This window comes from Mustelus asterias, unplaced genomic scaffold (genome assembly GCF_964213995.1).
Source record: "Mustelus asterias unplaced genomic scaffold, sMusAst1.hap1.1 HAP1_SCAFFOLD_1713, whole genome shotgun sequence".
NCBI classification, from domain to species: Eukaryota; Metazoa; Chordata; class Chondrichthyes; order Carcharhiniformes; family Triakidae; genus Mustelus; species Mustelus asterias.
The window spans coordinates 49,062-76,365 of NW_027591658.1; the positions used below are offsets into that span (position 1 = coordinate 49,062).

Consider the following 27,304-nt stretch of genomic DNA (forward strand, 5'->3'; position numbering starts at 1 on the left):
GTTACACTTGTTTTCCCCCTGAAAAGAGCTACTTGGATGATCTGTCTTTGGTTGGCTGGCATATTCAGAGGGCACTGCCATCCTTGGTGCTGGATACTGTTTTGGGTCAAATGGAACAGTTTGATGCTGATGGGAACTGAATGGCTCCCAGAATGAAGCTGAGGGTGTTGGATGTCAGTCAGCGTAGCAGCCAAAAGCAATGAAACTGGCCAAATTGATCAGCCAAGCAAAAGGCAAGCTGGAGATGTTCAGTCGTGGACCCTATCTTAACCCCTACTAGCTCTGGCTGTTCTGCTCGCTCAGCCACATCCTGTACTCTAACTCTAGAGTCATACAGTGCAGAAAAGGCCCTTCAGCTCATCAAGTCAGCCCTGACACTGTCTACCACTAAATCGTGCTAATCCCATATTCCTGCACTTGTCCCATATCCTTGAATATTCTGACATTTCAAGTGTTCATCCAAATATTTTTTAAAGGTTGTAAGGTTTCCGGCCTCCACTACCTTCCCAGGCAGTGCATTCCAGATTCCCACCATCTGAGTGTAAAAATGTTTTTTCTCAAATGTCCTCTTAATCTCCCACCCCTAACCCTAAAACTATGCCCCCTTGTGATGACCATTCAACTAAGGGGAACAGCTGCTCCTGACGCACCCTGTCTATACCCCTCATAATCTTATACACCTCAATAATGTCCCCCCCTCGGCCTTCTCTGCTCTAGAGAAAACAATCCAAGCCTATCCAGTCTCTCCTTATAGCTCAAATACTCTATCTCAGGCAATGTCCTGGTGAACCTTCCCTGTACCCACTCTAGTGTTGTCACATCCTCCCTATAGTGAGGTGACCAGAACTGCACACAGTACTCCAGCTGTGGCCTAACCAATGCTCTGTACAGCTCCAACATTACCTCCTTGCTCTTGTACTCTATACCACGACTGATAAAAGCAAGTGTCCCAAATGCCGCCTTAACTATCCTATTCACCTGCTCTGCTGACTTGAGGGATCTGTGAATAATTAACCCCCGATCCCTCTGAGCCTTCCATCTTGTTTCTTCTTCCAAAGTGTTCACACTTACCAGGGTTAAATACCATCTGCCACTGCTAGGCACTCCAATATACATAGGTGGAGCCCAGTGCTCCTAAGCTTCAAATCATACCGGAACAAAATGCCTTTGTCCACACCCTAACTCGATTTGTTTCTGGGTTGTGTTCTTTGGTTTCAAGTGTTACTTGTATAAGTTGAAGGATTTTGGCTTCTTTTGGTTTAAGACAAGTTTACAAATTTGCAAAGCTTCATTTGGATTTTAGATTCAGAAACTAAGCTGAGCTTTGCAATGTGTCTGAGGTTGGCTCTGAGGTAACTGAATCTGCATTACAGGGTGGGAATGTAGGGCTCTGATCTTGACTGGAGTGTAAAATGGGCGGCACGTTAGCACTGCTGCTTCACAACTCCAGGGACCTGGGTTCGAATCCCGGCTCGGGTCGCTGTCTGTGTGGAGTTTGCACATTCTCCCCTGTGTCTGCATGGGTTTCCTCCGGTTTCCTCCCACAGTCCAAAGATGTGCGGGTTAGGTTGATTGGCCATGCTAAATTGCCCCTTAGTGTCCTGGGATGCATAGGTTAGAGGGTAGATATGTAGGGATATGTGGATAGGGCCTGGGTGGGATTGTGGTTGGTACAGACTCGATGGGCCTCTTTCTGCACTGTAGGATTCTATGAAGCAGCAGTTGCCATTTATGTGGATACACAATACATTGATTTGGCCCTGGGGAGGGGAATAAGTGTTTCTGGAGATGAACAGTTTCTCTGATTTTTGAGCAGGCAGGAAGGAATTCAAGATGTTTGCTTGCGTGGTGCCCTGAACAATGGGAGTTGGCAGTGCTCCTTTTAATCTCCTGTTTTGTTATTTATCTATCGTCCCAATCTTTCATTTGGCAGGTTGGCAGCCACGGTATTTTGTGTTGGATGGCACTGTATTGTCATACTACGATTCACAGGAAGATGTTGGCAAAGGAAGTAAAGGGAGCATCAAAATGGCCGTGTGCGAGATAAAAGGTAGGAAAGCGAAGGCAGCTGTTGCGTTTGGAGTTGCTGAAGATTGATGTGGGACCCTTCTGGGAAGCACCCCCGCGGTTTGGTACAGCCATGTCCGGAATGATGTCCATCCTTAGTGCTTTTAGTCTTTAGGGGAGATGGTGGCACATTGGACTATTAATCTCTGTTCTGAAGACCTGGGTTCAAATCCCTGGCAGCTGGTGGAATTTAAATTCAATTAATAAATCTGGAATTAAAAGCTAGTCTCAGCAATGGTGACTATGACAACTATCAATTGCTGCAAAAACCCATCTGGTTAACTTTAGGGAAGGAAATCTGCTGTCCTTGCCTGGTTTGGCCTGCACTCCAGAGCCACAGCAATGTGGTTGCCTCTTAACTACCCTCTGAAATGGCCTAGCAAGCCATTCAGTTCAAAGGCAGTTCGCAATGGGCAATAAAAGCTGGCCCATCCAGTTGCGCCAACATTCCATGGAAGAGTAAGTAGGGGGGGAAAAAAGCTAATATAAAATGTTTGGAGTTGTGCCAAAGGTTAATGCTTCCTCACTGATATGCCTGGGAGGGTGCAGTTCTGGTCTGACCAGTGTGAACTGGTCTGCTTACACAGGAACATTAGGGAGGGATTGCTACATGTTAATCAGGATGACTCAGGGAATCAAATACAATGAGGATTTTAAAATAAAATACTGGCAGTACCTGGGTCCATTGGCAGGTAAAGGTGACTCAGAAATGTATTTTCGTATTTCCCCAGTGCAATTATTTTACATGAAGGTAGTTTAGAATACAAAGACATGACGTCTGGAACAAAGCTGCTGAGACGCCAGTGTGGGAGAGTTCAAGACAAAGGGGCATAACCTTCAAATCCAAGCCAGGCCAATAAGTTAGGAAACACTTCTTCACAGAGTAATAGAAGTGGGGAACTCTCCTAACAAAAAGCAGCAAACATGAGCTCAATTGATAGTTTTAAATTGGAGATATTTGCTTGCCAAAGGTATCAAGCGAGTATGGAGCAGAGTTTGGGAACCAGGTCTGCCATGATCTAATTGTGTATCACCTGTTGCTCAGTTGGTGCCATTCCTGTCTCTGGGTCATGAGGTTTTGGGTTTAAGTCCCATTCCAGGGCACTGAGCCCAGAGATCAAGGGTGACGCTCTGGTGCAGAACTGAGGGAGTGCTGCACTGTAATGGGTGCCGTCTTTCGGATGAAATTTTACAGCCGAGGCTCCATCTGCCTACTTGAGTGGATGTAAACAATCACTGGGCACTATTTTGATGAAGAGCAGAGGAGTTCTCCTGGCCAATATCAATCCCTCCAATCAACATTGCAGCAAAACAGATTATCTGGGTCATTATTGCATTGCTGTTTGTGGGATCTTGCTGTGCGCAAACTGGCTGCTGCATTACCTGCATTGTAACAGTGACTACCTTTTTTAAAGTATTTCATGACTGTAAAGCACTTGGCGCCTTTCACAGCCACTAGATGTCGCAATGTAAATGCAAATCTTTTCTTGGCATAACAACAGTCTCGTGCAGCTAAATGGTCTATTCCTGTTTCAACAATGCTTTCCCGTGTTCCTGTTTGCCATTTGTTGGACTTCCTTGCCCTTGTCTTACTGTTAGTACGTTATGGCCATTGGTTTTTGCTGAGAGTGACACAGGCACAGATCATACACCAAGGAGCCTTTTCTCCTCATTAAAGTTTAAAAAAAACATATTCTTACTAGTGCACACAGCAGACTTCACCCGGATGGACTTGGTCATCCCGGGAGAGCAATACTTCTACCTCAAGGCCGTAAATGCTGCAGAGAGACAGAAATGGTTGGTCGCACTTGGCAGTGCCAAAGCCTGCCTGGCTGACAGCAGGAGCAAGAAAGAAAGAGGTAATGCTTTTATTCTATCCTTGCTGTTATTTTCCCCTCTCGATGCTACTGATCCATCTGCTCCGATATTCTGCGATACATGACAGTAAAAAGCACCTGGAGATGCTCCTCTTGTCACCCTCCTGATAGCTTGGCTTATAAATGCATTGACTGGTACGAATCTCCTTTGTGCCAAACTTGCCGATTCCCAGCGAGAAAGCTATAGGAACGCTTGGCGCCTCTTCCAGGATTCCTAAATTGGATATTCGATTGATATTAAATAAGACATCCAATACAGATTTCGGGAGGAAACAATTTACTCCAATGGTGAGAATGTGCAAAACACTAACCCCCTGACCCCAAGGCACAGTTGGTGACCAGCACAGATACATGTAAAGAGAAATTAGGGTTCAAGGAGGCTTGTGTGGAGCATTGATTAGTTGAGCTGAATGGCCTGTTTCTGTGCTGTAACTCTTGTGTAATTCCTGCATCTGATCATCGTCCGTGGGAGTGCACTGGATATCTCTGCATAAGCATCACACAAATACTTCATATGAATATATGAATTAGGAGCAGGAGTAGGCCATTCAGCCCCTCCAGCCTGCTTCACCATTCAATAAGATCATGACTGATTAGATTGTAACCTCAACCCCACATTCCTGATGATCCCTGACAACCTTTCACCCCCTTGTCAATCAAGAATCGATCTAGCTCTGCCTTAAACGTATTCCAAGACTCTGCTTCCACTGCCTTTTGAGGAAGAGAGTTCCAGAGACTCGCCACCCTCTGAGAAAAACATTTCTCCTCATCTCCGTCTAAACAGGATACTTCCACAAAAGGAAACATCCTCTCTACATCCACCCTGTCAAGCCCCCTCAGGATCTTGTACGTTTCAATCAAGTTGCCTCTTGCCATTCTAAACTCCAGTGAATACAAGTCTGTTCAACCTTTCCTCATAAGACAACCCGCCAATTCCAGGTATGAGTCTAGTAAACATAAACACTTCACTTACAAGGAATCACATTTACAAATGAATATGTGAATTAGGAGTTGGAGTAAGCCATTCGGCCCCTCGATGAGATCTGATTGTGGCTTCAACTCTACTTTTAGTGTCTGTCCCTTTTTTATATCCTTAGATTTTTGATCAATAAGGGTGTCAATCTAACTCTGCCTTGAATATATTCAATGACCCAACCTTCACTGCTCCCTAGGTAACAGAATTCCACAGACAACCCTCTGAAAGAAAAACATTCTCCTCATCTCCGTCTTAAATGGGAGACTCTATTTTTTAAACTGTGTCCCCGAGTTCCAGTCACTTCGACTAAGAACACTTTGGGTCGAATGTTGACAATTTTTTTCCCTGCCCCAATCCACAGGTACCAAGGCCAATTGTTGTAATCCCCATCCCCTTACAGGTATCCTGGCACTGTGCTCTCCGTCCAGCCAGAGCTCTGAGGCGTTAGGGAGCTCGACACTTTGAATGAAGATGGCTCTTATGTTTTGGGGGGGGGGGGGCAGATCTGTTTCAGAAACATGGGGCGAGCTGAGAAAATATGTGTCCTGCTTGAAGTCCTGGTGTTCAACACAAGGGCAACCACTTCAAGAACAGCAAGACATGGCTGTATGAGAACCTTTACAAGTTGATGAGTATGATCAGGCTGAACACTGTTGGAGATTTATACAGCTGGTTTGCTCGGACATTTTGCAAGCAGTTAGTTAATTTCTGAACACACGTGTTAGTGGGCTCTTTGGAGGTTTATGTGATGGGAGTGGACGAAGCAGAGATTTCCTGGGATCAAAATGATTCCAGATGGCTGGAACTCAACAACTGTTAGTTTGGGACGGTGAGGGGGTTGAAAACGGGGCAAGTCTTTTTAATGCCACAAGCTGTGTCTGTCACCCAGCTTCACAATAGTGTGACAGGACATCATTATGAGCTTTGTAACTGCTGCCAGCGATTCCTGGAAGTTCAGCTTGTGGATGCATTCCTCGTTTTCCTGGTATTCTGGGAAGGCTAACATCGTGGGATGCCTGTAAGGGATTGTTTCTACTCCTGTTCTGTCACTCTGCACTCCTTTGCTTAACATGCTCTGTATAAACTTTTTTATAACTCCAATCAGCACAGAAATAGACTGAATGAATCGCAGAATTTTCTAGCACAGGAAAGGAAGCCATTGGCTCATGCTAGCTATTTGAAACAGCCATCCTATTAAGTGGATCTTTTTGAGGGATATTTTAATAACTAGCCTTTTTCTTGCATTCTGTTTATTTTTCTGTGACATTAAGTGTTTTGAATCTGCAGAGATCAATGAGACTGAGGATTCCTTGAAATCCAAGATGTCCGAGCTTCGACTCTATTGTGATTTACTGATACAGCAGGTATATAAGATCCAGGAGTCTGCACAGCCAGTCCAGGCCACTTCAACTCCAGATGTCGAGGTAATGTACCCGGGGCTTTGTCATTTTGAGTGGCTAATGAGCACAAGGCCAGGGCAACGAGCTTGCATTTGATTTGATAACTACTTCTGATTGGTGTTAAACATCCTCCACTTTTCTCCTGTATGGTCAGTCTGTAAAGCCACTGCCTGATTGGTCATTCAATTTATTTTGACAGTCTTTTTCCCCCTCCACCATCTGGAAAACATCTTCATTTGCTCTCATCTTCTCTCCAACTGACCCATTCCATTCTTCTCCAGAACCACATTTCACAACTGACCAGTCTTGGGTTGTCTGCTTTTCTCAAGGTCCACATTTCAGTCCCTGTTCAACAAGACCTCCCAAATCACAGTCTTGGTCATTCTTTCCTTAAGATTGCTACCCATTCCTCTGCTGGGCACTTCTTCGTGTTTTGGAGAATGTGTTCTTTGCCATTGCTGTTCTATCCGGATTTCTTTTAATTGTATTCTTTCACAGGATGTGGGCTTCACAGGCTAGGCCAACGTTTATTGCCCCTGAAGGTGGTGGTGAGCTGCTGCCTTGAACCGCTGCAGTCCCTGTGGTGTAGATACACCCACAGTGCTGTTGGGGAGGGAATTCCAGGATTTTGACCCAGCGACAGTGAAGGAATGGTCAATATATTTCTAAATCGGGATTTGTGTGGCGTGGAGGGGAATTTGCAGCTGATTGTGGTGTTCCCTCCTTCTAGATGGCTGTGGCCGTGGGTTTGGAAGGTGCTGACAAGTGGTGGCAGTAACCATCTTCTGACCAGGTTCTTAACTTGTGAAATGTGTTCCAGCTATTGACCATTTTATCTTGGCCTCTACTTCCCACCATTATTTCTTCCAATCTTCATAACCCTTTGTGTTTTTGACATTCCTTTTCATAAGTTTTCACAATTTCCTCCATTAGCATCTGTAAATCTTCTGCTGTGTGAGCCACTTGGGGAGGCTTTGCGTATAGAGTGGTCCACACTTGGGAAAGGCCGGTGTGGTTGGGTAGTGGAACAGAATACAGCTGACTCATTTGAAGATGGGTTGGATGTTGAGATGGTGGAATGGAGGTCTGGTCGCATAGGCTAAAATGGTACTTCATCCAAACGTTGCCTGTTTTGTGATCTTGTGGGTGCACTGCCTTCCAACATTCACTATCCAGGACTGAGAACTTCTACCATCAGTCCGCACACTGCTGATGAGAGCACAGACCCGGTGGGCAGGTCGTGTCATCCGTATGCCGGACGAGCGCATACCCAAGCAGCTCCTTTCTGGGGAACTCTCTACTGGAAGACGCTCGCATGGAGGGCAGAAGAAACATTATAAAGACACACCAGTGTGTCCCTGAAGTCGCTTGACATAGACACGACCACCTGGGAAACGCTGGCACAAAACCGCCCTACCTGGCGCTGCCTCATCCACAAGGGTTGTCAAGCTTATGAAGCAAGGTGCAATGCTGAAGCACAACTTAAGTGCGAGCTGCGCAAGTCCAGAGCCACCAGCGTAACAACTACAGCGCCTACACAAGTCTGCCCAATATGTGCCAGGACATTCCGTGCCCGAATTGGCCTGATCAGTCATCTTTGGACACACCGCATCCAGCCTCCTAATGACTAATGGTCCTCATCAATGACGATGGACGAACAACATCCAGGATTGAGATGAGGAGCCAGAGGGGGAAACTGTAGCCTGGAACAAAGAGTTGGCTCTTTGAGGGGAAGGATATTAAGAAAAAAACGTAGAGTCCTTGTTGAGATTGTTTGGCTACTTCTTTAACTAAAGAAATGTGGTTGTTCCAGTTCTACCAGAACTGTAGCAGAGTTTCCTGCAATTGGATGTGGTAATTTGAGCTGTGGGAGGTTTGGATCTTGTGCATCATGTGCGTTGGGGAAATCTGAAGGCAACTGATTCCTGTGTATTAATGTTGGGAGATTGATTTGATTTATTATTGTCACATGTATTAGTATACAGTGAAAAGTATTGTTTCTTGTGCACGATACAGACAAAGCATACCGTACATAGAGAAGGAAAGGGGAGAGTGCAGAATGTAGTGTTACAGTCACAGCTAAGGTGTAGAGAAAGATCAACTTAATATGAGGTAGGTCCATTCAAAAGTCTGATGGCAACAGTGAAGAAGCTGTTCTCGAGTCGGTTGGTATGTGTCCTCAGACTTTTCCCGACGGAAGAAGGTGGAAGAGAGTATGTCTGGGGTGCATGGGGTCCTTGATTATGCTGGCTGCTTTTCCAAGGCAACAAGAAGTGTAGACAGTATTAATGGATGGTAGACTGGTTTGAGTGATGGACTGGGCTTCATTCATGACCCTTTGTAGTTCCTTGCGGTCTTGGGCAGAGCAGGAGCCACACCAAGCTGTGATACAACCAGAAAGAATGCTTTCTATGGTGCATCTGTAAAAGTTGGTGAGAGTCGGAGCTGACGTGCCAAATTTCCTTAGTCTTCTGAGAAAGTAGAGGCATTGGTGGGCTTTCTTAACTATAGTGTCGGCATGGGGGGACCAGGACAGGTTGTTGGTAATCTGGACACCTAAAAACTTGAAGCTGTCAACTATTTCTACTTCATCCCCATTGATGTAGACAGGGGCATGTTCTCTACTACCCTTCCTGCAGTCGATGACTATCTCCTTTTGTTTTGTTGACATTGAGGGAGAGATTATTGCCATCGCACCAGTTCACCAGATTCTCTATCTCATTCCTACACTCTGTCTCGTCATTGTTTGAGATCCGACCCAACCCACTGCGACGGTGTCATCAGCAAACTTGAAAGTCGAGTTGGAGGAGAATTTGGCCACACAGACATAGGTGTATAAGGAGTATAGTAAGGGGCTGAGAACACAGCCTTGTGGGGCACCAGTGTTGAGGATGATCGTGGAGGAGGTGTTGCCTATCCTTACTGACTGTGGTCTTTGGGTTAGGAAGTTTAGGATCTAGTCAGAGGGAGGAGCTGAGTCCCAGGCCATGGAGTTTGGAGATGAGCTTTGCAGGAATAATGTTGAAGGCTGAGCTGCAGTCGATAAATAAATAGGAGTCTGACATGGGTGTCTTTGTTATATAGGTGTTCCAGTTTGAATGCAGGGCCAGGGATGCTGTGGACCTGTTGCGGCGATAGGCAAACTGTGGATCCAGGCAATCTGGGACGGCAGAAGTGATTCGTGCCATGACTAACCTTTCAAAGCACTTCAATGATGGATGTCAGAGCCATCGGACAATAGTCATTAAGGCAACGCTGCCTAGCTTTTCTTTGGTACCGGGATGATTGTCGTCATCTTGAAGCAGATGGGGACCTCCAGATTGGTGTAAAGAGAGGTTGAAGATGTATGTGAATACCCCCGCCAGCTGATCTGCACAGGATCTGAGTGCTCGTCCGGGTACCCCATCCAGACCAGTCGCTTTCCCTGGGTTGACCTTCAAGAAGGTTGCTCTGATGTCAGCAATGGTGACCTCATACAGGTTCGTTCAAGGCTTCCGGGGTGGAGGGCATGCTCTCGCTGCCTCCTTGCTCAAAAACGAGCATAGAATGCATTGAGCTCATCAGGAAGGGGTGCTTTGGAGCCTGCGATTTTACATACCTTCATCTTGTAGCCTGTTATGTCTTGCAGACCTTGCCATAATCGGGGTTCTGTGTGGCTAGCCTGGGACTCTAGCTTGGTCCAGTATTGTCTTTTGGCATCTTTGAATGATCGTAGATCGTATCTGGCTTTCTTGTATAGTCATGATGTGGAGATGCCGGCGTTGGACTGGGGTAAACACAGTAAGAGTTTTAACAACAGGTTAAAGTCCAACAGGTTTATTTGGTAGCAAATACCATTAGCTTTTGGAGCGCTGCTCATCTGACGAAGGAGTAGCACTCCGAAAGCTAATGGTATTTGCTATTACTTTCTTGTATAGGTCAGGGTCACCTGACTTGAACGCCTCAGACCTGGATTTCAGCAGGCAGTGGATATCCCTGTTCATCCGTGGATTTGCTTTTTTGGCACACTGTCTCTGACACACTTAGTAATGAAGTCAGTGAAGTGTACTTGTTCAGGCTGGTCGCAGAGATTTTAAATACTAAGCAGTCCCGTGTGCTCTCTGACCTCCATTTGCTCCCAATCTGACAATACCTCGCTTTCCTCAAATGAAATTCTCATCCTTGTTTTCAAATCCCTCTGGAGCCTCAACCCTCCCTACCTCTGTATCTCCTCCAGCCCCACAACCCTCCAAGATATTTGCACTCCTCTAATAATGGTCTCCTGCGCATTCCTAATTTTAATCTGTTAGTGGCTGTGCCTTCAGCTGCTAAGAGTTTGAACATTGGGATTCTCTCCACCTTCCTATATTGTCATTCCCCCTGATGACATGCTCCTTTTTAAAGTCTGTCTCTTTAGCCAAGCTTTTAATTATTTTGACGTGGAGATGCTGGGGTGGGCACATGAAGTATTGTGCTACATTAGAAGAGTGGTATACATGCAGGAGGTTGAGCTAATAGTCTTTAGTCTACTTGAACATTATTTTCAACGCATTCCCTTTTGCTTTTGAAACCGGAGATGATTGTGGGATATAGGTTTGACATTGTTATTGCCTGTGAGTGGCGGAAGGCACTGCTGAATTGATCTGGAAACCAGGAAATAGTAATATATGCCGACCTAGGTTACTGTGTAAATAGCACTGCTCCAGTTTAAGCAGTCTGGTGCTTCACTATCTGAGAGTAAATCCACACTGACTAAAGCTGCTGTGAGGTTGGGGAAAGGAAACCAGAACGTGCCGCATCAATTTTAATTTAAGAACAGTTTTCATCTGTCATGAATTCGGGTCCGCATAAGCCTACAATTAGTCAAGGCTGCGTGTTCCAGAAACAGTTCAACTATGTGGGTATCATGTTTAATCATTTCCTCCGTGCAAAGCCATGTTGCTGGGCAGTGATCAGAAGCTGCAATTCTCAAACTGCCAACACCGTTCCCTCCCTGAACAAGTCCACCTTTAACGGGGGAGATGATAGCGTAGTGAAATCTTTTGAATTGAATAAAATCTACTGATGACCATGAAACTATTGTTTAATTGTAAAAACCCGTCTGGTTCACTAATGTCCCTTTAGGGAAGGAAATCTGCCATCCTTACCTGGTCTGGCCTACATGTGACTCCAGAGCCACAGTGATGCGGTTGACTCTTAAATGCCCTCTGGGCTGGAAAATAAATGCTGCCCCCCCCCCCCCCCAGCCAGCGACGCCCACATTCCATAACAAATAAATGGAAAATTAAGTGCTATGTGGTCTGTCAGTTTTATTAACATTGCAGAGGCTCCATGTGAGTGAGTTGCTTGCTGGACCACATTGCCATTGGGATTGAAGGTACACTCTGCCCAGACTGGGTAATGGCAGGCTTCCTTCCTGAAAATGACATCTGTGAAGCTTTTTTTCAAATTTTGATTTTGATGGTTTCGTGGTCATTTTTCCTTGGGTCAGCTTTTCACTCTGGTGCCTTTTTAAAACTGAATTGAAGTTCTTAACCTGCTGCTTGAAATTGCATTCTCTGGACTGTGTTCAGGAACAAAATTGCTGCAAACTAACACACAAGTTGCACCACTGTAAGGAATTCGGGCCTAATAAATGAGCTGATGGCAAGATAGTCAAACTGTGCAGGCTAGGTTGACTGGCCATGCTAAATAATTCAAAGAATCAGATCACAATCACTGCCATTATGGTCAGTGCCTTCTCCTGTACGGATATTGAAAGGACACCGGAAAAAAGTGTGTGGGGAATCAGAACAACAGGGTAAGGCAAGGAAAGATGGCACTATAGTGCACCCCCTTCCAGGGAACAACTACTCAAACTTGGCAACCTATCAAGCATGCTCCACCACAAACTCCCACCCTTGCACCAACCACCTCTACGTCTATGCATCCAACCCCCACCCTGCTGTGGTTCTACTCATCTTTTCTATAACTAAAGCAAAGGGTACTGCAAAAGAACATACTCCTTCCATGCAAATACAAGGATTACAACGCAGCGCACAAAAAAAACCAACCAAATATGTATCAATGACTCCCAAGACACAACCCACTTGGAGCGGTCCCTGACAAAGGAGAGGGCTCCCAGCCAGAGAACACAGCGCGCCCCCCCCCCCCCACCCCTTCCCACCGTTGGGGCAGACCAGAGGAAGAGCCAGCAGCAAGGACACAAAAGACAACATCACATAATCAGAAGGGAATCCAGGAGCAATGATGAACCGCAAGACCACAAGCCATCCACAGAGCCAGAAAATACCGAAGCCACGACCAGGTCGCCGAGGAACATCTGGGACTCTGACCAGCCCTCCAATTGAGATTGTGAGAGCGTGGCAGCCAGCCCTCAAAATCGGCCAGGAATCTTACTGGGAATCTTGATCCTTGGAAACCCTACTTCATGGATGTTCGACACCATGCAGCAGGGCTTCCAAGGATCGAAGGTGGTCTTTCACCAAGGAAACCTCCCTCTCTAAGGACCATCGTCTCTGCATCATTCCTTCTCCACAGGATATCTCGCATTTCATCATGGTGAATACTCGATCTGCGCTGGGGAGCAGAATACATCCACATTTTCACTGCTAAAAGCAGTTTTCACCTTGTTGCCAACAGCACCACCTGATCATGGACCTGGTCACCAGCAACATCAGTTTGGTGAACTGGGCCCCAACCAAGTTGGTTCTGACTGCATCACACAAACAATAATTCGCTTAATTCGGCTCCCCACAGTCAAAAAAGTTAATCAGCTTTTTCCACCAACATTTGCACAGATTATATAGGATGGACTCATTACAGGTTGTGCATCCAGGATAAAAAAGAGGATTAAAAGATGAGTAGCGCAGAGCTTGCAAAAACACAGCCACTCCCACGCTCATGAGCACCCCCACCTTTTTAAATGTTTTGATTTCAAAAAATAATATAGCATAGAATCCTACAGTGCAGAAGGAGGCTATTTGGCCCATCGAATTTGCACTAACCACAATCCCACCTAGCTCCCCCTGACACTAAGGGGCAAGTTAGCACAGCCAATCCACCTAACTCGCACATCTTTGTACTGTGGGAGGAAACCAGAGCACCCGGAGGAAACCCATGCGGACGTGGGGAGAATGTGCAAACTCCACAGTGACCCGGGCTGGGAATCGAACCCGGGTCCCTGGTGCTGTGAGGCAGCAGTGCTAACCACTGTGCTGCCCCAATATACACGTGAACAAGGGGAGATAATGTGACTAAAATGTGCTCCTTTAACCACCCCATCCTGAATGCTGATGCATTGCTGCTTTCCCCTTCCCTCCCACCGTGATACAGTCTGAAGGGTGTGACATTAGCGTCCCTTTTAAGAGATTTTTAAGAAAATCATCTCTGCAGCTCTTGGCCTTAGGTGATGTCATTGGTGGGTGGAGAAATAGAAACAAACTGCCAGTCATGTGACGAGGGTTGTTTTTAGTTTTGTTTTGGCAACAGTGTTAGAATCATAGCTGAAAGAAGTCTGTCTCTTTTTTTTATTTTGAAAGCTTTATTAGGTGGCTGAAAGCACAGCTTGTTTGCCATCCTGCAGTAAAAAATCTGTTTTGAAGACTCCAAGCTGCTCTGAGTTTTCAAGATCATTTGAAATCAGCATTGAAACCAGGGAACTGGATTCCAATATTATGAAAGCTTTAGCCTGTGCAGTGATAAACTTGTTTTAAAGGGTTTTGTTTAATAGATTTTGGTTTTAATTGGAACACAGATCTTCATTAAGAGTTATACATAGTTTTGCTTCTTGTTTATAATTGATAAAAGTTCTTGCCAATTGTATTGCCATATGTTATTTATGTTCTTAAATAAACTTTTTTTGTTAAAAGTTTCCTACTGGGTCATTTGTATCACACTTGAAGTGAAGCATCTCATACTTATCCCAGCCAAATTCAAGATGCAAAACGTATGATTCAGGCAGGTTTCATAGAACACTTTTTTGAAGTTTCTGACCTGAACCATAACAAGGGAGACAGTCAGTCATAATATCACTGGACTGGTCATCCAGGCTAATACTCTGGAGACACGGGTTCAATTCCCACTGTAGCAGCTGGTGGAATTTTAAATTGAATTAATAAATCTGGCATTGAAAACTAGCCTCAGTAATAGTGACCATGACAACTATCATCAATTGCCATAACCTCATCTGGTTTGCTAATATCCTTTTTAGGGAAGGAAATCTGCCACCCTTACCCGATCTGGCCTACATGTGACTCCCGACCCACAGCAACATGGTTGGCTCTTAACTGCCCTCTGAGGTGGCTGAGTGAGCCACTCAGTTCAAGGGCAATTAGAGATGGAGTGTTCGGGGACCTTGTGGGATTGGAGAAACGGTATTGTCCGCATGATGTGCGGTGCACAGAACCAAGAATTGAGAGACCGAATACTCATGGCTTGGACTGGGTAACAGACAGTCTTGTATTGTTGCACCTGGCTATATTCATCCAATAAACCAGTTGTTCAGTTTCCACAATCATTCCTTAGTCGCAACCAACATGGACAGCAAATGCTGGCCCAGATCCCTCAAAATTAAAGTTAAAAAATATCTACTCTCCAAAACAGAGATGTTGGTTATTCTTAATGCTAAAGTAATGTTTTATAAATGCGCTGCAACTTTTTAAAATAGCTGTGTGCTAGAGGCCACAAAGTAACTTTAAGCCCTGATTATTTTATTTTTATTTCTGTGTAGTCAATGATTTTATTTAATCTAGTGGATAATAGTAAACAATCCTGAAATGCTACTACTGATCCATTTTCTGCTCTCCTATTTGTTAATGCAGTTATTGTGGCTTCAGCTGCAAGTGTTTGGGAAATTCCTTTTGCTGCCACTAGATGTCCACCCGCACCTTTGAATTAACATCGAAACATTGCTTAAAACATGTCTTTGAATCAATCTTGCTCGAATTACTTCTGAAGTCGATTGCAACTGAATTCTGCTCGAGATCCCATGTCGCATCATCATTTTTTCTCCTGCTCCAGGTGTGCAGGTTAAATTGGGCTGCGTGGTACTTTCCTCAGGGTGGGGCAGTGCAGCATTTGACATGCAGCTGAGCCATGTGGCAAGGGAAGGTCCACAAATTTTGATCCCTGTTTCTGATTATTCAAAGATGTGCACTGGTAGGTGGACACCAGATGAGAGCTGATCAGCCTTGTGCTGTGAGGCCACCTGCAGTCGAATAGCTGCTTGAAGCTTGGTGGCAGAGTTTGCACATTGGGAGTGACAATTTGGACTAGGTCCCAAAGAGGTGAGACACAACTGGTGGAGTTGTGAGTCATTGAGTTATTAATTTTGGGAAAGGTGTGTTCCTAATGAACCAATTAATTAGCATATGAATCTCAGTTGATACTTTCACTCTGTGATTAGCTGCGGTATCTCTGGGGAATATGGCTGCCTTCTGTATTTTGAGTGTAACAAAAATTGTGCTCCTGTGCGTATTCATCGATAAGTGTGTGCCTTTCTTTCAGAAAATGAATGAGGCTTCGTCGTTACTTAAAGCCACATGCAATACCTTTATAAATACCCTGGAGGACTGTATGAAGATAGCAAGTGTGAAGATATCCCCGGAGCTACTTTCACCCCCAGAGTCCCCAGTTGCTCATGTTACCTCCACACCCCTTCACAGGGTAAGCTGTGATTTGAAATATATCCATTTTTATTTTCATCGCTGTAGCAGGTTCCCTGGTTGAGGCAAGGGCAGGTTTTGGACAGTCCTGTGATGTGTTGGGTATCATTTAACCCTCCCTCTTCTTTGGGCCGGTACCTGCCGCCCCCCCCCCCCCTCCCCACCCTCCAAAGTATGTCACAAGTCTGCTGTTTATTAGTGCCGCTACACAACCTAATTTAATAGCAGGAAGGCCATCACCTTTTCTAATCTGAAGCATCAGGACTGTCTGACTGGTAGTTACAAATCTACTGTGTACACAGTACCACCCTTTTATGTTAATGTTGCAATCCTGTCGCAATCGCAGTGTAAGTGAGAGCAGATGTTACTAACTGGGGAAAGGTTAGGGCATTATTCTAAAGTATATCTAAGAACCGGTTTTTACCTGTGTGGGGAAAAGGGAATTTGTGTCTTGAAAGAAAGACTGACTCTAGCTTCTGCCTTCACTCAGTGAACGCTGTATTTTGGATTGTATAAACTTGCAATTTAATTGGAATGAAACTTCATGCAATTGATGCTAAAACTTTCATTTGTCCAGTTGAGCTGCATGTTTAAAAGAAACTGCAATATTATTGGAGGTATAATGGGTGCACTCACCTACATAATCTAAAACCTCAGGGCAAAGAGTTGTGCTTTCAGAATTTCGGATCTTGACTTTTTACATTTGTTCTTTAAATTTCCAGGTGAAACGTTCGGTCAGTCACAGTGGTGTGGTTTCACCTGACAGGTAGGTGTCTTGTCTGCTCACTGCCTTCCCTTTTTAAATGAGTGGTTAGAGCAAAGAAGTGGTACAATTACCTGCTTGATTGGCACCCCATTCCTCCCTTAAACACACTCTCTCTCTCCATCACCAGCGCACAGTGGCAGCAGTGTGCCCACCTACACTGCAGCAACTCGCCGAGGCTCCTTAGACAGCACCTTCCCAAAACTCATGGCCTTTACTAGAGGACAAGGGCAGCAAATACCTGGGAACGCCACCAGCTACAGGTTCCCCTCCAAGCAACTCGCCATCCTGTTTTGGAACTATACCTTTGTTCCTTTACTGTCACTGGGTCAAAATCCTAGAACTCCCTCTCTCTAACAACACTGGGGATGTACCTACACCACATGGACTGCAGCGGTTCAAGAAGGCAGGTCACCACCACCTTCTCGAGGGACATTCCAAGAGTTATATCATTTTTTTTTAAAAAATTGAGTTGGGGTGCAACTATCTAAAGAGCACTAAAGTCCATTTTTGATGCCCTCAAAAAGAAGTAGATGGTTTTCCCCATCCTTTTGTATTACAGAAAATTATTAGTGCAGAGACTCTTTCTCCTAAACGTCACTCAATTGGTATATATCAATTGTAAATTACTGTTACCTAAGACTGTTACAGCCTTGGATAGTGAATCTTACTCTAATTGTATTGGAAGAAGCTCTGAGAAGGTTCACTCATTCTTGGGATGAAATGCTCATCTTGTGAAGAAGGGTTGGGCTGATACTAATTGGAGTTTTGAATAATGAGAGGTGACCTTATTAAAACATACAAGATCCTGAGGGGACTTGATAGGGTGGGTACCCAGAGGATAGTTTCCTCTTGTTGGGGAAACTAGAACTAGGGGACGCTGTTTTAAAATAAAGTGTCTCACCCTTTTTAGATGGAGATGAGAATTTTTTTGTTCTGAGGGTCTTTACTCTGTGGCATTCTCTTCCTCAAAGCGCTGGAGGCTGGGGCCATTGAAATTTATTTAGGGCTGAGACAGATTTTTGATCAGTGAGGGTGATGGGAGGCAGACAGCAAAGGAGCTGACGCCACAATCAAATCAGCCACGATCTTATTGAATGTGAAGAAGGCTTGAGGGGCTGAATGGCCTACTCTGCTCCGAGCTGCCTTTTATTAATTCTTCGCTCTTTGGCTGCAGGAGTGTAGAAATGAACAATCTGGACCAGCCGCAGAAGGGTTCCGTTACAGTAATGAGAAATCTGGAGGAAATGGTAACCCATCGAGCCAGCAGGTGGACAAAACCACCCATGGAAAGCAAGACTCCAGAAAACAATTGCCTGGTGCAGCCAGAAAGTAAGTAATGTGCAGCTTGTCCCAGCAAAACATGTCCTTTGCTTGTGTAACCCACAAAAGGTCAGCCAACGATGATCGTTCAGTAATTGAAGCAGGGGACATGGTGTGAAAGAACAGTCTAACACACTTCAGGTTCAAGTGCTGCTGTCCAACTGGTCATTTCCAAACCATTTTTTTTGGTGAAAGGGCCCCTTTTTAAAATGGATTGGAAATTGCAAACTCTAGAATACCTTGGTGAACTTGTATGTGGCATTAACAAAACAGAAAATGCTGGAAAAACCCAGCAGGTCTTGCAACATCTGGGGAGAGAAAGAGTTAATGTTTAGACTCTTCAGAACTGAAATGAGTTTCATACTGTTGTGGAGAGGGTAGAGCAAAAGAGGTCAGGGATCCATGAACACAAGACAAAGGGAATGTTAATGGTAGTGTTAAGGACTAAAGCAACTGTTAATAGTGGCTTGTGATCAAAATGGAGGAGAGAGTTCAAGTTGAATTCCATGTTAAATCCAGAAGGCTGTAAAGTGCTGAATCTGAAGATGAAGTGCTGTTCCTCCAGTTTGCGTTGGGCTTCACTGGAGAAATGTAGTAGGCTGAGGGCAGACACGTGGGCATGAGAGCAAGATGGTGAATTGAATTGTATTTTGGCACCCTTTTGAGTTCGCTGAGAGATCTGAAGAACTCCCTTCTCTGGAACAAGGCTAAATTCACCTGATGCCATCAGGTAAATGACAGGTCTATCTGGTGGACCCCAGTTAGAGAAACACTGCTCTGAACAACTTTTTTACAGATGTATCTGCTTAATGTGTAACTTTGGTCTTGAATTTCAGGTCAAATCCTTTTTTTCTTTCTCCATTATCTGACCGAGAAGTGAAGCAGTTGTGTGCTGCCAAAATAGTGTGGGTGTTGATTTGATTTATTATTGGGATACAGTGAAAAGTATTGTTTGTGTGCGATACAGGCAAAACATACCGTTCATAGGGAAGAGGGTGCAGAATAGAAACTAGAAGCAGGAGTTGGCCCCATCGAGCCTGCTCTGCCATTCATTTTGATCATGGCTGATCATCGCATTCAATATCCTGATTCCCCTCCTTCCTCAGTCAGAGCTAGGGTGTAGAGAAAGATCAGCTTAATATATGGTAGGTCCATTCAAAAATCTGATGGCAGCAGGGAAGAAGCTGTTCTTGAATCGGTTGATGACTGGGGATGAGTTTGTGTTTGACAAACATCCTGTTTTGTTCTGCTACTCACTCATTTGAGTCCTGACTCCCAGAGGTGACCATTGTCCAGAAACTGAACTGGACCAGCCATATAAATACTGTGGCCACAAGAGCAGGTCAGAGGCTGGGAATTCTTTAAATCACCACCTGACTTCCCAAAACTTCTCACAATCGACAAGGCAATCCTCTCCACTTGCCTGGATGAGTGCAGTTCCTACAACATTCGAAGCTTGACACCATCCAGGACAAAGCAGTCCACCACCTTAAGAATCCACCACCGACACACAGCACCAGTGTGTACAACATGTACTGCAGGAACTCAACGAGTCATTTTTGACAGGACCTTCCAAGCCCATGACCTCTACCATCTAGAAAGACGAGCAGCAGATACTTGGGAGCACTACCACCTGCAAGTTCCTTTCCAAGTCGCTCACCATCCTGACTTGGAAATATATTGCCAATACTTCACCATCGCTGGGTCAACAGCACTGTGGGTGTACCTACCTTAATCAATTGCTACAGTTCAAGAACAAAGAGCAGTTCATTACCACCTTCTCGAGGGCAATTCGGGATGGGCAATAAATGCTAGTTAAGCCAGTGATGCCCACATCCCGTGAAAGAATAATGTGCAAGATGGTACTACAACTTAATCTTGTGTCACCGATTGCAAAATGTGTGAACAGAATGTTGAACTGGGCAGGGGGTTGAAGTATTTAATGCTGGACATTGCGATATTGAATTCCCCACCTAGTCTGCTGTCCTGCTGCCTAGAAGATTGGGTTTGGTGTCACTTATCAATATCCTTCATTTTGTTAGCTAGCTGCTCACCAGAACACAGGCCCAATTGCAAATCCTGCAGCCTGAGAGCTGTTGGGCTCGCTGGACAAGTATTCAGAACAATTTTTGAGTGCTGACAGTTGAAACTGTGTCTCTGCCCTGAGCAGTCACTGACAGTTTATTTTGTGTATATCCAGAGCCTTTTGCTTTTGCTGCTCCAGGAATCATGTTGGAATTTGACTGATGGAAAGATTGCAGACAAAGCCAGGGGAATTATTCAATTCTGCACACCCCAGCCCAAAGGCAAGGTGGTGAAGTGTCGGTGTATTTGTGTCTATCTGAGGTATACCATAAGCATATGCAAGGACAAGAACAGAATTTCTTTCTTCGCTGCTTAGGCAACTTGACCCCTGAGAGGTATACTCACCTCTGTTCTTCAGCCAACCTGCACTGAACTTTCCCTTGGTGTGAAGTGGACAAGTAATACTGCATTAGCAAGTGCAAAAAAGCTGCTGTTTCTGTCGAGTGCTGGTGTTACAACAGCTGGTTCCCACGCACAGCAGAAGGGGCACAGTGGTTAGCACTGCTGCCTCACTGCTCCAGGGACCTGGGTTCAATTCCAGCCTTGGGGCTGTCTGTGTGGAGTTCTCCGTGTCTGCATGGGTTTCCTCCGGCTGCTCTGGTTTCCTCCTGCAGTCCAAAAATGTACAGGTTCGGTGGATTAGCCATAGTAAATATGTGGGGTTACAGGCATAGAGAGGGGGAGAGGGCTTGACTAAGATACTCAGTGGGGCGGCTGATCCTCATAGAATCCCTACAGTGCAGAAGAGACCAGTCGGCCCAGAGTATCTTGCCCATCTGCAGAGTAGCTTCTGCACTGTAGGGATTCTATGAAGATCAGCAGCCCTGTCCATTGTCCCATTTTTCTCCCTCTTCTGCTGTGTGCAATTATTGCCTCTATTTCCACAACAGAGGTGCAAATACCACTTGGTCTGTGCAGAAGCTGTTCTCTACCTCCTCGCCCTCCTTCATGTGCTGTAGCTCGAGTAAATTGGTGCAGTTACCTGTGTTGGTCCAACAAGGAGAAACACGTCTTATATTATCTCCTGGATATAGCTTTGGAATCTGATACCTCTGGAGTGGGGTGGTTTGGGCTGGAAATTACTTGACTAATTTGGTTTCAAACTTCACAGATTCACTACCGCCTCCCCAAAATGAATCTGCCAGGAGTGCCAATGGTGAATAATGTTGTCGGGAAAATAGTGCCCTCCCCGGCACACAGGAAATGGACATCTCCTCTTCACCAGAGGAGGAAGCAAAGAAAAAGAAAAGAAACTCCTTCCACCTTGCCATCAGAAAATCATCCAAACAGATCTCCTGTGAAATGATCAAGGAATGGAAACTTGCAATACAGACGATGCTGGTAATTCACTAATCTTTAGTGTTGGGTTCTCCACTCACACACTAGTATTTGGTTGGAATGACACTGAGTATTGAGCAGGATAGTGTGGAGTGCGGGTTTGATTTTTTTTTTAAGGCACATCCCTAACAGAATTACCATCCTTGTTTTATACTTGGCTCGAACCCCGAGTCCTGTTCATCTAATGAAGCAGTAGGGGGAGAGCATTCTCTATGGGGAGCAACACCGCAATCTATTTTGCCCCCCCCGTGCAAGAAGCAATACCTCTTTTTGTAAATTAATACAACACTCCCTCAGCAAATTGTGACTATTGTCCATGGAACTATTTCAAACATCAACAATGGGAACCGAATAACTTTCAAAAGCAAATGAAAACTAAGTGTGGAGCTTTGGGGTATTTACACTAATATGCCACGCTCCACAGTTGAATTTGGAATGTACGGGGACTGCCAATCTTCTCCTGCCATGTTAAGTAACCTCACTTGCCACTGAAATTACACTTGCTGTGATGCAAACTGTCTCTGCCGCATTTACGATGGGTAATTTTAATCTCATTTGCCTAAATTACTGTGCTCAAGGTAGCTGTCATGCTATTTAAGTAATGGTGACACCAAAAATACTTGCATTTGTAGTTGCATAGTTCCATAAATACCATCTCTACCACTCATATGACATCTCCCCAGCCGCCATGTCCAGCCCATAGATTGGATTGAAGACTTAGTCATCCTAACTGCCAAACTTAACCTGTGATGATTATTTAAAAAGGGAATTGTGGTCATGGCGTAGTGGTATGTTACAGACTTGGAGTCAGAGTTGTTGTGGTAACGCGCACTTTTACATTAATGTTGTCCTCTGGGGCTATGGATCATGATGGTAGAAGTTCCAACTTTCTTTCTATTGCATGGTTGACCAGAAATCTCTCCCACTCTTACTGCCAGCCACTGGTGTGTTTGGAAGGATCTGCAGGTTGACACTCCACCTGTTTGGCTGCATTATGAACGCACTTTCCTTAGCTACCAAGTCCTGGGGTGGGACTTGAACCCAGAGCTTCTGGCTCGGAGGCAGAGATGTTGCCCACTGCGCTACAAGACCCAGATGATATAGTCAATGGTTTCAAGTTGATACTGATTGAAACACACTGCTACGATTTGTTGCTTGACTCCCCGTCCTCCTATTCCTCCAGTGGTCATTTTGAGTTCAGTTTACATCAGCCAAAACCAGGTTCTGTGCCATTCCCCCATCATAATAGAATCTGTTGCCAGTATTCTCTTACACTAACATTGCTTTCAGCTGGAGATGCAAGGTCAAACTACTTGTGAAGTGTTCATAAATTAGCCACTCCCTGATTAGGCTCTATATTTTTCCAAAACAAATTGCAAGTTAGCCAAAATGGATTTAAAACCGAGATTAAGGAAGGATTAGTTGTTTCTCATAGTTTATCGTTAGTAGACACTCATTTTAACATTTTCGAGACTAAATCTAGGACCTTAAGTTACATTGATATTTGACTTTCCTTACCACACATCCAATTGCTCTAACTTATGTTGCAGTTATGTTGTCATCTTTGTTCCTTATTTAACCTTTCTCTCAGGTCAGTTGAGTTGCACGAGCTCTCTTGAGGTACGAAATTATAAACTAATATCTTGCTATATTTTTTGTTACTTTTATTTCTTTGTTACCATAGGAATGTGAACAGGTTTGAATGTATACGTAACACATCTTGTGTAAATGAAAGATACTGACTTCATTCTCTGAAGCGTAATTTTATTTACACACGTGTGTGTGTGTATATAATATATACATATTTGACAGTGATGGTGCAAGGTTATTAAAACAGAAACCCAAATGAAAATGGTTCACTCTGAAGAATCCAGAGTATTTTGGAATTGTACTCTAATTTATTTAACGTGGGAGAAAGCAATCGATAATTTCCTGTCCAGACTACTTGAACAGACCATTGAAGTTTACAGCATGGCCATTCTGCCCATAGTAGCAGTGCTAGCTCTAATTCCACTGTCTTGTTCCAACCCCCCCCCCCCCCCCCCCCTGCAACTTCCTCCGGTTTTCCTTTCCAAGATGCTTCCAGTAATAAGGAATTCCATACTTAAGAGAACACCACCACCTGAGCAAAATAATTTGTCTGAACTGCTTTCCTGTCACTCGCTCGCGCGCGTGCTCTTCCCCCTCTCTCTCTCTCTTTTTTTCTTTTTAATTAATGACCTCCAGTCTGACTTCCTCAGCTGGTGATTATAGTCTTTGTTCACTATCAAAATTCAAATTTTAAAGAAATTAGATTTACCAGCCTGCATGTAGGGTGATCAAGCACATATGAAGCAAGCCGTTCTTTTGATTTAATGTAGTGTAGTTTCTGTTTTTACTAGCTACTTATGATGTAAAAATCAACTTGGCTTTGTGGAGATTCTTTCTTTTAAAAATAAATGTTCAAAAGGCTCTTCAGGAGTTGCAGTGTCCCCTTTTTGAATCTTTTGACCACATGAGAGAAACTGCATCTGAGATGCATTTCTTAATTTGACTCTAAGTTGGTTAAAATGGATTTCCCATTAAAAGCACTGGTACAAAGAATTTTAGTAAGTCTAACAACACCAGGTTAAAGTCCAACAGGTTTATTTGGTAGCAAAAGCCACTCGCTTTCGGAACAGGCTGTTCCTTCGTCAGGTGGGTGGGAGTTCTCCTGTTGGAAATAAACCTGTTGGACTTTAACCTGGTGTTGTTAGACTTCTTACTGTGTTTACCCCAGTCCCAACGCCAGCATCTCCACATCATGACAGAATTTTAACAGCAGTGTGTATCATTGCTTGTATTTTCAAGTTGGACCGTGTCTCCTCATAAGAAGTTGGCAATATTGAGCCTGTTCCACCATTCAATAAAGTCCTGGCTGATCTCCACTTTTGTGTCATCTCCCCATTTGGACTGCACTCCTTTAGCAACACCACATCCTTTCTGGATGAGCCTGGCCCAAAATTAGTTTTGAAAATGAATTGAATCCTGGCAGAGGCCTTGGATTGCTTGTTTCCGAATGTGCCAATAAAACCCGACTTTGATTTCTGAACGGACACTGAAAGCGTACCATTTTCTCAGGGGGTCTGTCGAATATTATTCAGTTGTATGAAAACTGGAGAGGGAAACGATGTATCGAATGTGGCTACTCCCAAAAGTCCCATCCATCACTTCCTGTTCAATATATTAGATTTCAAATTAGTTGAAGCAATCACAACAAATCTACTTTTGAAAAGGTTGGGGGGGTGTTGATTGGTGACAAAGTGTCACCTTTCAAATAAATGTGTTCCAGCAAAGAATGGACTTTTTTTTTTTCTTAAACAAAGAGACCAACTTAGTTTGGTTTAAGGAGAAGCTCAAATTGGAATGTAGGCAGTATTTTGTGTACTGAACCAGTTTATTTCTGTTGACTGTTTTAATGCCAGCACCACACTGCTCAGCAATATTAACTTTGTCAAAATGAAGGTAAAAATGAACAATGTAGCAACACCTTTTGTAACATTTGAAGGAACCAAATTCCTGAAGTCATTGTCCTCCCTGAGGATGCAAGAAAAGTATGAGATGGTTGCTCTGCTCTATGTTACAATGTCGTGTTAGGCTGTGGTAACATTTTGTTTATAATGGGTTGCTCTGACTGAGCTGGTCAAAATTAGTTGCAAGTTTCTATCAATTTTGTGAAAAGGGCCTTAAAATTCATTATTGTGGAAGTAGTTAGAACTATTTTTTTGTGAATCTGTACTCTCTTGAAGGTTGTTAGTGCTGGGGGAGAGACCACTTTATATTTTGAGTACACCATATCCAGCATTAAACACACCCAGGGCTGCACAGTTAAATGTAGAGGAAGGCTCCCTCTGCCAACTAGCTATTAAATTGGGGGCTGTTTTGGACTCTGCATCCATTACGAACTGGGCGGCACAGTGGTTAGAATCATAGAATCATAGAAACCCTACAGTGCAGAAGGAGGCCATTCGGCCCATCGAGTCTGCACCGACCACAATCCCACCCAGGCCCTACCCCTACATATTTTACCCGTTAATCCCTCTAACCTACGCATCCCAGGACACTAAGGGGCAATTTAACATGGCCAATCAACCTAACCCGCACATCTTTGGACTGTGGGAGGAAACCGGAGCACCCGGAGGAAACCCACGCAGACACGAGGAGAATGTGCAAACTCCACACAGGCAGTGACCCGAGCCGGGAATCGAACCCGGGACCCTGGAGCTGTGAAGCAGCAGTGCTAACCGCTGTGCTATCGTGCCGCCCTGTTAGCACTGCTGTCTCGCAGCACCAGGGACCCGGGTTCAATTCTCAGCTTGGGTCACTGTCTGGAGACTGCACATTCTCCCTGTGTCTGCATGGGTTTCCTCTGGGTGCTCCAGTTTCCTCCCATAGTCCAAAAATGTGCTGATTAGCTACACTGGCTATGCTAAATTCTCCCTCAGTGTACCCGAACAGATGCTGGGGTGTGGTGACTAGGGGATTTTCACAGTAACTTCACTGCAGTGTTAAAGTAAGCCTGCTTCTGACACCAATAAATAAATTTTAAAACTGACCAAGTTAGCATAAGGCCATTGTAACTGATAGAGACTTTTACCGTATCAGTAAGGGACGGATTGGAACCCCATTTTCCGGTGAAAGGCCAGTATCGAGCTGACTGTACACCTCCGAACACTAAATATATTTTTTTCAGTGTAATTCTTTCATGGGATGTGGGTGTTGCTGGTGGGACCAGCATTTGTTGCTCATCCCTATTTGTCCTTTGAACCGAGTGGCTCACTAGGCCATTTCAGAGGGGCCGTTAAGTCAGCCACATTGTTGTGAGTCTGGAGTCACATGTACACCAGACTGAGTAAGGGTGGCAGATTTCCTTCCCTAAAGTGAGCCAGATGGGTAAAATAGCTGCGATAGAAGACTTGTTGTCCATTCCATTGCGTTTATATGGTATCTTTCCTGAGGTCTGGACATCTCCATGAATCACTGTTATACTCACTGTGGGACCAGCAAGTGGGTGCAGCAAAGCAACTTTGAAATTGACACACAACACTAATTTTGGAAACCGTTGGCTGATCCTGACTCGGAATTGTTGAAGTCAACATTTATCCTCTTTCACCACAGACTAAAACAAAATTGTACACAGCATCCATGTGAATATACCTCTGCTTTTCTGAAGGTATTCTTTGTAAATTTTATATGTGCTTGCCTATTTACTTTAATATAGCATTGTAAATTTCATAAATAAAGTTGCTGTTTTGGACCAAGATTTTTCATAGTTTGCAGCCTATTTTTTCTTTTATTCGACCTGGTGTTCGTTTTGTGGTCATTAGAAAGCCACTTGGTATTTTGATCTGGCAGTGTGTTATGGTTCAGGTCAGAAACTCAAACTGTTTTATGGAGTCTGCCTGGATCATGGGTTTTGCATCTTGAATTTGGCTAGGATAAGCATGATAGGTTTCACTTCAGGTATGATTCAAATGGCCCACTGGGGAGCTTTTATCAAACAAAATTTATTTAAGAATATAGTTAATATATAGTAAGAAAATCAGCAATAACTTCTATCAATTACAAACAACAAAACAACCACTACAATGTATAACCCTTAATGAATATAGGAGCTGTCCCAATCAAACCAACCCATAAACAAGACCATTCAAACGGGTTTAATACAGCATAGACTACAATAGGTCAGCCTATTTATAGAAAGGATATTATTAAACTGGAAAAAGTGCAGAAAAGATTTACTAGGATGCTACCAGGACTTGATGGTTTGAGTTATAAGAAGAGGCTGGATAGACTGGGACTTTTTTTCTCTG

At 44.3% G+C, this 27,304-nt stretch overlaps 1 protein-coding gene across 2 annotated transcripts in view; it reads left to right on the forward strand.

Moving 5' to 3' along the window:
• The window catches only part of LOC144488616 (pleckstrin homology domain-containing family A member 3-like), a 30,707-nt gene extending 5,903 nt beyond the window's left edge, over positions 1 to 24,804 (forward strand). The window contains exons 2-8 of one of the 2 annotated variants that reach the window (XM_078206679.1): positions 1,934 to 2,050; positions 3,771 to 3,926; positions 6,208 to 6,344; positions 15,807 to 15,965; positions 16,687 to 16,730; positions 17,905 to 18,068; positions 21,247 to 24,804. In XM_078206679.1, the coding sequence (XP_078062805.1) occupies positions 1,934 to 2,050; positions 3,771 to 3,926; positions 6,208 to 6,344; positions 15,807 to 15,965; positions 16,687 to 16,730; positions 17,905 to 18,067 (776 nt within the window). In that variant the 3' untranslated portion in view covers position 18,068; positions 21,247 to 24,804. The remainder of the gene's footprint in view (positions 1 to 1,933; positions 2,051 to 3,770; positions 3,927 to 6,207; positions 6,345 to 15,806; positions 15,966 to 16,686; positions 16,731 to 17,904; positions 18,069 to 21,246) is intronic. The other variant, XM_078206678.1, reaches the window with a different exon arrangement.
• Positions 24,805 to 27,304: the final 2,500 nt, after the last annotated feature.